Below are 13,821 nucleotides of genomic sequence, written 5' to 3'. Positions count from 1 at the left end.
TATCCTTTTTTAAAGCAAGCTAGTTCTTATGAACTTCACAAAAGAGTACGAGTGTCTTTTTAAAGATGCCTCGCTCCACTTGCGCCTCATGCCGCGCCCCTCTCAGCACCGGAGACCGCCACGTCATCTGCGCTCTCTGCCTGGGACTGGGGCATGCAGAGCTCGCCCTCGCTGAAGGCGGATGCGATCTCTGCGAGGAGCTTCCGATGTCGACCCTGCGGGCTCGACTCGAAGCGCTCAGGACCGAAGACGCCGCGCCGCCTTCCATTCAGCCGCGGAGTAAAAAGCGGCGCTCTCAAAGGCTGCCGGAACCAGTGGTAGAAGCGATTGCCTCGACGGAGCCCCTCCCTCGAGCATCGCCTTCACCCTCCCCGCCCACCCGGGACGCGCAGTTGCCGCCGAGCGGCTGCTCTGCTGCCATCTTGGACGAAGAAGCGGAGGATAAGGGCTGTTCCATCATGGCTTCGGACAGCGAGGAGTGGTCAGGCTCACACGCCTCCTCCTCGGCCCAGGAATCCAGCAGGACCCGCGCCGAGTCGAAGGGGAACTAGCGCCTCCTCACACAGGCCGTCGACCGCCTCGGGCTCGAGTGGTCACCGCCCCTGAGCAGGCTCCCAACAGACTCCACGCCGCACCTTTGCCCGCCCTCTGCGAGATGGCGGTCTAAGCTGGTGCTCCCGTCTAAGGCCTGCAGAACTACTTCCGCCTGTGTTGGCCGCGCCTATACCGCCGCCCGGCCAAGCCGCATCTGCTCTGCATTCCATGGCTGTCTTACAGACAGAGGCTGTTTCAGATCTGACTAGCCGACTTGGGAGAAGCTGAGCGCACTACGCGCCGCTCTCTCTGTCCGGTCTCTTCGGTTCCGCGGTGAGTGGCATTGTTGACCGTTCTCGAAGCCCAAGCCATGAATCTCTTTCTGCCTCGTCACGCTAGCTCCTCTGCAGGCCGCCCACGTGACCAGCCTCCTGCACGAACCTCTTTAGAGCGCCCAGCTCAACAAGCCAGACTTCTCAGCGTCGACAGGGCGGCCGCCCTCGATCGCGCTCAGACAGCCGCCGCAGACCGCCGCCCCCCTGCGGGCCTTGGCCTAAGATTGTACTGAAACCTGAGCAACCGAAGTCCTCCTAGCGTTGTTGAGAAAACGACGGCTCAGTCCCGCCACGGCCGGACCACCGTCAAAGCTTCGCCCCCTGTCAGTCCCCTTCTCTCAGGCTACTGCAGTGGTGGATTCAGCAGCTAACAAGCCGGTGATACTACCCGTTTGCCTGCACTCAAACGCCGTTTTCACGGCGACCCAAAGAAATCTTGTAAAGAGTAAACAAAATGTGCCCACAATCCAGTGCTCACCCCTACACACAAGCATTACACATCCCGTGTCCCTATCAGAGCACACTCACATAAGCGGTTACGACCTGCTCGAGTGTTAGAGTTAATAAACGCGCCCACGAGCCCGTCGCTGCTCCCTCCTCTGCCCGCTCTGTCACACGGCCAGCTGTATGTAAGTCCCGTACGCCCCCTGTCAGTCCCCTTCTCTCAGGCTACTGCAGTGGTGGATTCAGCAGCCAACAAGCCAGTGATATTACCCGCTTGCCTGCACTCAAACGGCGTTTCCACGGCGACCCAAATTAAAGCCTTATGTGTAGAAAATGTGCCCACAATTCAGTGTTCACCCCTACACACAAGCATTACACGTCCCGTGTCCCTATCAGAGCACACTCACATAAAGCGGTTACGACCCGCTCGAGTGTTAGGGTTAATAAACGCACCCACGAATCCGTGCGCACGCCCATTCTCTGGCCGCTCTGTCACACGACCAGCATTATGTGTAGAAAATGTGCCCACAATCTAGTGTTCACCTCTACACACAAGCATTACACGTTCCGTGTCCCCATCAGAGCACACTCAAAAGCGGTTACTGAACCACTCGAGTGTTAGAGTCAATAAATGCGCTCACGAATACGTCGCGGCGCCCATTCTCTGCCCGCTCTGTCACACGGCCAGCAAACACTTCTCTGTATGTAAGTCCCGTGCCCGTGGCTATGCTTGCGCATCACTTAACAGGCGTGACTCTTTCCCCATTCACCTCAATCGGAAGTCACTCACAGAACAGCCTGTCCATGCTGTCTGCGAGCAGTCCAGCATAAGCACAGTAAGCGGCTCACACATTCTGTTCAGCTGCTGTGTGCGGCAATCAGAGCGATTTGGCCATTCACCCTATAACATTACGCTTCAAAGCGTGGGAAGATATTCCAGGGATATCCGAATGGGTGTTAAGCACAATAAAACAGGGCTATTTGCTACAGTTCGATCGCCGTCCTCCTTGCTTCAGAGCGCGGCTCGAAACTACTTTGAACACGGAAGCAGCGTGCATGCTTCGTTCAGAAATAGCAAACCTTCTGTGCAAAAGGGCCATAGAGAGAGTGCCGCCTCCCCTGAGCGAGTCGGGGTTTTACAGCCGTTATTTTCTTGTCCCCAAGAAAGACGGCGGCCTCAGACCAATATTAGATCTCAGAGTTTTGAACAAAGGGCTTGCAAAAAGACTGTTCAAAATGCTTACAACCAGCAAACTCCTCGTGCATGTGCGCCAGGGGGACTGGTTTATTTCTCTCAATCTGAAAAATGCATACTTTCAGATTCAGATAAATCCCCGTCACAGGCCATTCTTAAGATTCGCCTTCGACGGCCAGGTTTATCAATACACCGTCCTTCCGTTCGGCCTGTCCTTAGCACCCGTACTTTCACGAAGTGCATGGGCCTGGCGTCGCACCCCTGCGGAGTCAGGGTTTCGCAATTCTGAACTATTTGGACGATTGGCTGATTTTGGCACAATCACATACGGAGCTTCTGTCTCACAGGACAGTTCTCCTCAGTCATCTGAACAGTTTGGGCCTTGCAGTCAATTGGACCAAGAGCTCACTACAGCCCAGTCAGGCAATTTCCTTCCTTGGAATAGAACTAGACTCAGTGGTAATGACGGCTCGCTTATCTACACAGCTGCGCGCGTGTGCAGCGACTAGCAGCGTCATTTCAGATGAACAGCCTCACACCTCTGAAGAAATTTCAGAGAGTGCTAGGCTACATGGCCTCAGCCGCAGCAGTACTTCAGCTGGGTTTACTGCACATCGCCCGCTTCAGCATTGGCTAAACACCAGCGTCTCGCCGGGCTTGGGCCACAGGCTGCCAGCCCATCAAGGTGACTCAGACCTGTATTTCAGCTCTGCAGCCCTGGACAGTGGCGAATGGTATCAGCGGGGAGTGACAATGGGAGCTGTATCTCGCCGAAAAGTCATCTCGACAGACGCGTCCAACACGGGTTGGGGCGCGGTCTCGCGAGGGCTCTCTGGTTTTCGGCCTATGGTCAGTTCAGGAAAAGCTCCTTCACATAAATTGTCTGGAAATGATAGCGGTCGAGTGCGCGCTGCGTCGCTTTCTCCCGGTCATTCAGGGTCACCACGTCCTGGTCCGTTCGGACAACAGATCTGTGGTATCCTACCTAAACCGTCAGGGCGGTGTCAGATCCAGGAACCTCTTCCATCTGACCAAACGCATACTGAGTTGGTCCCAGTGCCACCTGCGCTCGCTGAGGGCGACGCACGTGCCAGGCCACCTGAACGACGGCCCGGACAGACTGTCCAGAGACAATATTCCCCCAGGGGAATGGTCCCTGCACGCTCAAACAGTCCAGGCGTTATGGCACCTATTCGGCAGAGCGGAGATAGACCTCTTTGCGTCCAAAGAGAACTCTCACTGCCCAATATTTTTCTCGAGCGAGGACGCAGCTGGCCCAGGACTGGCCCAGACGCCCGCTTACGCCTTCCCTCCCGTCTCGCTATTGCCACAGGTAATGCAGAGGATCAGGGAAGCGGCGTCACTCGGTGCTCCTCATAGCCCCGCGTAGGGAGAATCAGACATGGTTCCCGGAGCTTACGCAGCTGTCACTGACAGCGCCGTGGCCCATTCCAGTGAGAGCAGATTTCCTCTCTCAAGCTCGCGGCACAATCTGGCATCGCCACCCAGAGCGCTGGGCGCTGCATGCATGGGTGATCAACGACTACCCGTCGCTCTGCCAGAAGGAGTAATAAACACCATCATACACGCTAGAGCCCCTTCCACGAGAAGACTCTATGCGTCAAAATGGTCTGTGTTCTCAAAATGGTGCACTGACCGAGACCTGGACCCGCGGACATGTGGGGTGTCGTCGCAGCTCGTATTTCTACAAGAGCTGCTGGATAAGGGCAGATCCCCATCCACGCTCAAAGTGTATGTGGCGGCCGTTGCGGCGTTCGCTGAACCCCTGCACGGCCAGTCATGGGGTAAAAACGAGCTGGTCATCCGCTTCCTCAGGGGAGCTAGAAGGATGAACCCCCGCGCCTCCATCGGTTCCTATCTGGGATCTTTCTATAGTTCTCGAAACTATGAAAGCCCCCCTTCGAACCACTTCAATCCGTGGATTTGAAATACCTTTCACTCAAAACCGTTTTCTGACTGCCCTGTCATCAGTCAAGCGTGTGGGAGACCTTCACGCGCTGTCTGTCAGCTGCGCGTGTCTTGAGTTTGGACCAAGTGACTCCAAGGTCATTTTAAAGCCTAGACACGGCTATGTTCCCAAGGTGATCGGTACTCCTTTCAGAGCACAGGTCATTTCCCTATCGGCGCTGCCAGCATCCGATAGCTTGACGCGACGCCAATCTCCTTTGCCCGGTCAGAGCACTGAGATTGTATACTGCGCGCTCCGCCGCTTTCAGACGCTCTGAGCAGCTTTTCGTTTCGTTCGAGGGCGCACCAAAGGTCTCGCCGCCTCGAAACAGACACTATCTAGATGGATAGTGGACGCTATTGCTGCTGCATACGGCGTCAAAAGACCTGCCATGCCCGTTGGGCATTAGGGCTCACTCCACTAGAGGCATGGCATCCTCGTGGGCATGGTCCAGCGGGATTTCCATTCACGACATATGTGTGGCAGCGGGATGGACTTCCCCCTCCACCTTTGTCAGACTTTACATTATGGAAGTGCCCGCTCTGCAGGCAAAACTACTAGCGGTTTAATACGCTACAGCTCCCCTGGTGAGCTGCACTGATGGGACACATTCCACACAGACCGGCACCGCCGCTCTGTCGTTCCCTTCCCACTATGTGCTTATGTATTACACAATCAATGACCCGCATTATTGCCGGCCAAATATTATTTCCCCACTCATAAGGGCTCCCCGGTCCCCCTTAATTCCCTGGGGCTCATACAGTGGATGCTTGGCGCGACGCCGTTGACAATGGGTTCCCGTAGCATAAGCTAGCTTACGCAATACTGAGAGAACCTCTCGTGAAGAGAACGTATCGGTTACCTAACGTAACCTCGGTTCTCTCTAGATGAGGGAACGAGTATTGCGTAGCCGGCCGTGCTCGCGCCACCGGCTGACTTTTTGCTTCAGTCAATGAAAACCAGGGTTCCAGCCTACGAACTACGCTTATATGCACTCTAGTCACGCCCATTTTGGCGGGCTTTGTTGCAGTGAGCCGCGGACGCCTCTCATTGGATGCGAGTTCAGCCCAAGCTCGTCTATAGGCTGCAGCAGTTGCCGCAGAGCAACCTATGAGCTCGCTAGCTAGCCCGGCTCAAGGTCTGCAGCTGCCGCGACTGCGTTGACAATGGATACAAAAATTAAGGATAATTTTTTGGCTTCAATATCTCAGAAAAGATGAATCTTTCCCGTAGCGTAAGCTAGCTTACGCAATACTCGTTCCCTCATCTAGAGAGAACAGAGGTTATGTTAGGTAACCGATACGTTAGGCAGTGCCCAACCACCTCTACCTGTTGATTCAAACATCCAATTTTATCTTAGGCTTCCTGCCTGCCCATATAAAAATGGATATAGACTTATTTATTTAATATCATTTGAAGACATTAAATGCAATTACATGGAAAGAGGGTATAAAATTCTAGGTAGGATAATCATTTTAATTAAATTGATCCTTCCTAGAAAAGAAACTGGGAGAGCCAACCAGCTTTGGTTTGAATGATGGTCAAATCATTCTTAAGCTGTACTATCAATGACTAAATGGGTTTATGTAGGGAGGTTTAGATTTACTATGTGTCCCAATTGGCATTAATTCCAATTTATGAAAATTAACATTATACCCTGAAACAGACCCAGATTTGTCAATACTTTTAATAATTTCTGGCAAGGGAATGTCGGGCTGTCTAATAGTGAGAACGACATCGTCTGCATATAGCATTATTTGCTGTTTTTTCCCCCAAATGAACACCATGAATTCTGTAATTCTGTCTTGCATGTATTGCTAGGGGCTCAATTGAAATCTCATTGATTATTATAGCGGCTTTAGGGTTAACAAGCTGACCCACTTAGAGAAATTACTCCCACAGCTGAATATTCTCATGACCCCGAGCAAGTAACGCCACTCCACCCTATCGTATACTTTCTCTGTGCTTATTGATACAAGAAGGCCTGAATCTGAAGTAATTTCAAGGAAGCTCATAATATTAAATAAACATTGAGTGTTATAATAAGACAGGTGATCTTTAATGAAGCCTCTCTGTTCAGCCTCAATCATACTAGGTATAACCGGTTTTAGTTGTTTTGCTAAAATCTTAGCCAATATCTTTATATCAACATTTAATAAACTTATTGGCCTATATGATCCACATTGTTCAGGGTCTTTTCCCTTTTTTAGGATAAGCGAAATCACTGTTGTATTCATGACATCTAAAACAGATGATTCCTCAAATTATTTAGTAAAGGCCTTCAAAATGTTTTCACTAAGCTTGTCCTGCATTATTTAAAAAAACTCAACTGGGTAATCGTCAAGGCCTGGGGATTTCCCTGACTGTAAAGAGCAGATGGCAGACTTAACTTCTAACAAGAGGGGGGCTTATAATAAATCATGCTGTTTGCTGGAAAAACTTGGAATTGCTAAATTGTCAAGGAATGAGTTTTCTTTTAAACTATGTACATCGACTTCAGAAGAGTACAGTGAGACATAAAACCATCTAAATGTGGCATTTATTTCTTTATTATCGATGCACTGTCTTTCCTCTTTATCTTTCATAGCTGGAATACAATTTTTACCTGGTCTATACCTGGTTTTGCTAACAAGTGGTTTATGCTGTATAGCAAAAAGAAAATTTCTCTCAGCTTGTGGCATCATTAAGTCATTTAGTAATGTCCTAGTGCACTTTAATTTGGTCAGTATATCTTCCAATTTCAAAATATAAAATTGTCTTTGCGGATTGGACATTTTCTTCTCTAGTTCAATCTGTTTAGCTATTTTATTCTTGTTCTTTTTGCTTGCATAAGAAATGATCATGCCTCTGATATAAGCTTTGTAGGCCTCCCATATCACCCTAGGATCCATTTCATTTGAGCCATTAGAAAGAAAATAGATGCCGGTTTGCTCTCTCAGGTATTCAACAAACTGGTCATCCAGGTAAGGATTCAATTTCCTTAATTGAGGGCCTTCTGAAGTACAGAGAGGGTGTATAGAGATTGTAACTGGGGCATGGTCAGAGAGAGTGATGGGACCAATGTTTGTATAATGTTTGTATAAATATATAATCAATGCAAGAAGTGGTTTGATGGAGCTGTGAGAAGTAAACTCTTTAGAAGTGAGATTGTGGAACCTCCAAATGTCAAGAAGATTCTGTTCATGACAAGCATTAAATATTTAACTGGAGACTTGTGTGGCAATAGCTTCTAAAATGGGGGGCTGGGAAGCTTTGCGAGTATTGACGCTGACTACCGCCCCTGGAGTCGCGAGTTTGAATCTAGGGTGTGCCGAGTGACTCCAGCCAGGTCTCCTAAGCATTCAAATTGCCCAGGTTGCTAGGGAGGGTAGAGTCACATGGGGTTACCTCCTCGCGGTTGCGTTAGTGGTTCTCACTCTCAATAGGGCATGTGGCAAGTTGTGCGTGGATCATGGAGAGTAGCACGAGTCTCATCATGCTGGGAGTCTCCGCTGTGTCATGCTCAACGAGCCACGTGATAAGATGCATGAATTAACTGTCTCAGAAGTGGAGGCAACTGAGACTTCCGCCACCTGGAATGAGGCGCGCTACCACAGGGACCTACTAAGTAGTGGGAATTGGGCATTCCAAATTGGGAGAAAAGAAAAAAAATAATAATAATAATAAAAAAAAATCTAAAATAAAAATAATAGTGGCTGAAGGAAATGTATACTTAACTTCTTATAACCCACACATAACCGGAAAATCATTCTTAGCTACCAGAACTACTGGGCTGGCCCAATCGCTGTGGGATTCTTCTATTATCCCCATATCGACCATGGCATTTAATTCTTCCCGTACTACCTGTTTTTTTGTGTTCAGGTAACCGGTAGTGTACCACTACCCCAGGGGATATCTCAATGTGATGTTTTATGAGATAAGTGCGGCCGGGGGAGATATTCTTATGCAACCTGGCAACCTCTGTACATTGTGATGGTGAGAGGTGGTCTCCTCAAGGGTGAACTGATTGGCTTTTAGACTCACCTCCGGACCGAGCTCCTCCCTCTACAGAACTACCGTCGCAAAGGATACAGGGACCACCTCTCTCCATGGTTTTAGTAGGTTGAGGTTGTACATTTGATGAGCCCCGCCCCATATGCACTACCTCATGGTCAACTTCCCCAACTTGCCGTGTGACCCCTTGCCACTTTGCAAACAATTTCGAGTTCGATGTGGGCAGTAATAAAATTACTTTATCTCCCGGTGAAAATTCCCCTGGCTGAGCTCCCCTGTTATGCAGCTGGGATTGATGTTCATGAGCCTGTAGCAAATTCTCCTGGGATAATCACCCAAGTGTGTGGAGTTTTGTTCTCAGGTCAAGAACTTATTGAATTTCATTGTGAAGTTTCCTCCTCCCAATTTTCCTCCATGATATCTAACATGCCATGGGGCTTACACCCACATAACAATTCAAAAGGGGGAAAAACCCTGTGGAGGCTTGCGGGACCTCTCGTATGGCAAATAACAGGGGTTTGAGCCACTTATCCCAATTCTGAGCATCTTCGTGCACAAATTTACAAAATTCATGTTTTTTAAGGTCTTATTAAATCGTTCAACTAAGCAATGCATTTGTGGATGGTACACGCTTGTCCGAATCGATTTAATACACAATAATTCATACAGCTTGTGTAGCATATGTGAGATGAAAGTAGTGCCCTGATCAGTGAGGATTTGTTTCGGAATCCCCACTCGGGACATTATTCTCAAGAGTGCCTCCGCAACACTACGTGCAGAGATGTTGCAGAGAGGCACTGATTCCGGATATCGCGTTGCATAATCCACCAGGACTAACACTAAGCGATGTCCGCGTGCCATCTGTTCTAATGACCTGACATGCTAGTTCGCTCAAAAGTAGCTTCGATCAGCGGAACGGGGCGCAAATGCGCTTTTGGAGCAGCCGGTGGATTCACCAGCAGACATTCACCGCACACCACCTGCGAACATCCTTGTGAATGCCCAGCCAACAGAAGAGGGCTACGAGACGGCTTAGTTTTCTCTCCTATCCCAATTAACAGGCCATCGGATTATAAGGAGCCACCTGGAATAACATTTCCTGATGGCTCTTTGGTACTAACAACTGGGTTGCATTTTCCTCTGTGCGAGTGTCCTGTGTCACTCTATACAACCGATCTTTTACAATTGAAAAATATGGATACGAGTGCGATGTCCAGCTGAAGAAGTTGCCCATCAATCACTTGGTCAAACACATGTTTCAGGGTTTAGTCTCCCGACTGCTCTAGAGGGAAAAACTCTACTGGGAATTCCCTAAGGGCGGGGGAGGACCTCCCGTTCCCCAGCATCAGCATCACACGGAGCAGATGTAGATGGCCCAGGCCACGCATATACAGCCAGAGCTTCGCACATCCCACACTGATTCAATAATAAATGAAAAAGCCAATTAGTTCCCAAAATTAGCAGATAGGTGATGCTGCGCCATGATCTGGGTTTCCCCAGTCAGCAGCGTTAGAAGATGTACCGGCCATTGTTCCTGCGGCCATCTCAGGGCTTTGACCATGTGATCAAAGCCCTTGAGGTTGGCTTCCGGTTTATCTTAATGGTCCATCTTCATGAGCAGCATGTGAGAGTTTGCTGCTGCCGGGGAACGGATGGCGGCTCCTGGGTTACAAAGCTCCGCAGCACCTGCCGGTCCTCTTCCTGGGCCCGGAAGAGCACCTCAAAACGCTGCCGCTGCTCTACACACAATGGCTTGATTTTGGGCTTGGTGGATGCTGGCAAGGAATCTGACCCGACATCTTGCGGCAATGACACCATGGCAGTGCATCCTTCTTCCTCTTTTATCCACGGTTTTGGCACCAGTGCAAAAACAGCTCATTGACCACACATGAGCTAAATCCAATTGTCTTATCACTAACAGGTTTCCCACTCTTTTCAAAGCACTATTTTCCAGGACATTTCCAGGAAATTTTATGTGCCCAACAACGTAATAAATAAGCAAAATCACGTGTCCACATTCATTTTGAAGCACTAATCACTTGCAGATTATTTATTTAATTAAATCAGAAACTTTTTTAGCTTCATTTTCACATTAGGACATATCACAATTTAAATTTTATTAATTGCACATTCAAACATTAATTTTCATCCAAATGCATCATATTCCATGACATTGTGTGTTTTATTGCTAAGTGTAAAGACCTGAGGACTGGTGTGATATGTTTATATTTTCTGGTTCTGCTCAGAATCCTGGCAGCAGCGTTCTGTATGAGCTGCAACTGTCTTATGGTCTTTTTGGGAAGGCCAGTGAGGAGTCCATTGAAAAGCATGCACAAGTTTCTCTAGGTCTTGACTGGAAACAAAGCATCTAATTCTTGCAATATTTTTCAGATGATAGTATGCTGATTTAGTTATTGCTTTGACATGACTACTGAAACTAAGGGCTGACTGTAGAGACACACCAAGATTCCTGACTTGATTTTTAGTTGTTTGACCCCTAGCGTCAAGGTATGCATTCACCTTGAGAACGTCATCTTTGTTTCCAAACACAATGACTTCAGTTTTGTCTTTGTTTAACTGAAGAAAGTTTTGGCACATCCAACTGTTAACTTCATCAATGCATTGGCACAGGGAGTCAATGGGGCTGTAATCGTTAGCAACCGTAACTAAGAGGGGGTGGAGCTAAGCGAAGAGTCAATTAATTTATACATTTTTTGTGTGTGGCATTCCCAATTCCCAATGTGCTTTTATTTTTTTAAGTCGTCATGGTCATATAGTGATTCACCTCAATCTGGGAGGCGGAGGACGAATCCCAGCTGCCTCAGAGTCTGAAACAGTCAACCTGTGCATCTTATCACATAAGATCTTATCACATAGCAGGTGCGAAGGCTTCACGCCATCCACCGTGGCATCCAAGCTCAACTCACCATGTGCCCCACCGAGAACGAACCACATTATAGCGACCACGAGGAAGCTACCCCATGTGACTCTACCCTCCCTAGCAACCAGGCCAATTTGGTTTCTTAGGAGACCTGGCTGGAATCACTCAGCATGCCCTGGGATTTGAACTAGCGAATTCCAGGGGTGGTAGCCAGCATCTTTTACCACTGAGCTACCCAGGCCCCCAATTAATTAATGACAATAATTGACAACACCCCTTAAAAACAAATCCTTCCACATCTAAACTTATCTGAGACACGCCCCACTCTGTATTTTCGCATAACAATGTCGATCTTAAGTAAAAATAACAAAGCAATCCTGCCCCCTGTAACTGCACAAATATATCTACAGTGATATGAACGGTACAGCCAAATCTATATGATATGCAACATCATACTGGCCTACAGACAAGTATAGAATATTTGTGGCTTGAATATTCATGTGAAAAGTGTTCAGCACTCACCCAGGTTGTATGCTATGAAGTCAGAGGAGAAGCACTTTGCTCCGTGGCTCATTGAGGTGTCGTTATGCGTGTTCCCCCCAAACACCAGCATGCTCCCGCCAACCAACACTGATGTGTGGAGGTATCGGAAAAAACCACTGTCCCTCAGAATCGACCTACAGGAGCATTAGTGACATCATTGGCAGGAAGCCCAGAAAAAACACAGGGCAAGAGACTGTGTTCAGAACAGCATATTGGGATATTACACAAACTGTTTCTTCAATATGAAACATACAGTGTATACTGTCTGTTTGCATGGAACACTTAGATGACCTACAAGTTAACACGTTTTTCTTTTGTGATAAATGTGTATAAAAAGGTCTGTGGTCATCATTACTTGAAGAGATGTTTCCTTTTGTTCGACAACATAAATTAAGCTTAGTCGTACTTCAAAGGTGAATTTATAAATTGTTGTGTGCTTTAGGAGGGTTACTTATGAAATGTATTCCACTACAGACATTTTTTAATAAAGTTGATTCAGTTGTTGAAGCCCTACTCATTATAGATCAGACTGCCAAGATTTTCCACAAAATAAGCTTATATCCATTCGGAGCATAGCCTCAGTGTTTACAAAACAATATGGTTAAAGATGATCCTCTTAACCCCTCATTAACCTGTTAACCTTAAATAGATATTTAAAAGCAAAGTATAAAGCAAAAGCAAAAAATCTGAAAAGTCAGAGTTAGATGAAATTTCAACGCACCACATTCTCTTGTCCACACTATAGCGGTACAGGTCCCCGGCCAGGCCGTATTTGTTGGCATTGAATGCCTTGTAGCCTCCGTGGATGTAGATAGAGTGAGTAAGAGGGTCATATACACTGCTGTGCCCATAGCCACCCTGAACCAATGCCCCACGGGTCTCTAAAACACTCCATGTGTTCTTCACTACAAAGGAAAGAATTAAAAGTCTAGGATGAGACAGTAGTTCTTCTAATAATGTTTCTAAATAGAAATAGATGTCGCTCTTTCACTACACTAGAGGGCAGTGCAGTTCAGAACACCATAAGATTGAACAGTGTTCTTCATAAATGGCATCAGAAAAGTTAGCTTGGGGGTAAGATTTTGCATTTTTTATGTTTTTATTTTATTATTCTACTTTTTACTTTAGCAGAAAAGCACATAATAGGCTATTAATGGCCATTGTGAAAACAAGCTCCTGCTATTGGGACACATTGTCACAAAAGGTTTATGTTTGTTAAACAAACACTACGTTTTTTCCTGGGCAAAAACTGTGAATTTGTTTAATAGCTTTTTTTTTATGCAGGACTTAAATAAACAAAGCCTGAGAAATAAATTTACTAGAAGAAAAAGTGTGAAACCTAGCCCCACTTTTCTCTCCATATGAGTCAATTAGACAGTATATGAATTTGTCCTACTGACCGATGTTGTACTGTTGCACTTGGCTGATGTATCCATACAGAGGGCAATGTCCGAAGACAATCAGTATGACTGGTTCTGATCCGTCGGGCTGCAGATGTACAGTGTGTGCAGAATGGCCCACGACAGCAAACTGTTCTTTAGCACGTGGATTCAGCAGAACCCATGACTGGTTCTTTGTGTGGAACACCCACAGTTCTGATGTTACATTACCCGTGGAGTCAATCTTCCCTCCGTACATGTAGATTTTGTCCTAACATGAGCAAATGCATAAAAAGTCATGTTCAAGTAAGATGACATATCATATCAAATATGTTATATGGGGAAGAGTTGCATTATCCGTGTAATCTCAATTAATGATGTCACGAAAACTGTAGGCACAATGATTATAATGCACTATAAAAAAATGTATCGTTTAAAATAGTTCAACATGTCACATTGCAGGTATTAAAGGTGCACTCCGTAATTTTTTCCTCATTAAAAAGTATTATTCAAAAATAAACTGATTGTCATTTTGTAACAAATATGTA

General features: G+C 47.1%; 1 protein-coding gene across 2 annotated transcripts in view; it reads right to left on the bottom strand.

Moving 5' to 3' along the window:
• Positions 1-13,821, bottom strand: part of LOC127617710 (attractin-like) — a 103,966-nt gene that overhangs the window by 51,573 nt on the left and 38,572 nt on the right. For both annotated transcript variants that reach the window (XM_052089771.1, XM_052089772.1), the window contains exons 8-10: positions 13,295-13,544; positions 12,616-12,799; positions 11,874-12,028 (exon numbers count right to left, since the gene is read on the bottom strand). In XM_052089771.1, the coding sequence (XP_051945731.1) occupies positions 11,874-12,028; positions 12,616-12,799; positions 13,295-13,544 (589 nt within the window). The remainder of the gene's footprint in view (positions 1-11,873; positions 12,029-12,615; positions 12,800-13,294; positions 13,545-13,821) is intronic.

This window comes from Xyrauchen texanus, chromosome 24, assembly GCF_025860055.1.
Source record: "Xyrauchen texanus isolate HMW12.3.18 chromosome 24, RBS_HiC_50CHRs, whole genome shotgun sequence".
Taxonomy (NCBI): domain Eukaryota; kingdom Metazoa; phylum Chordata; class Actinopteri; order Cypriniformes; family Catostomidae; genus Xyrauchen; species Xyrauchen texanus.
Note: the sequence above shows the minus strand (reverse complement) of the source record. Positions and strands in the feature narration are given on the sequence as shown.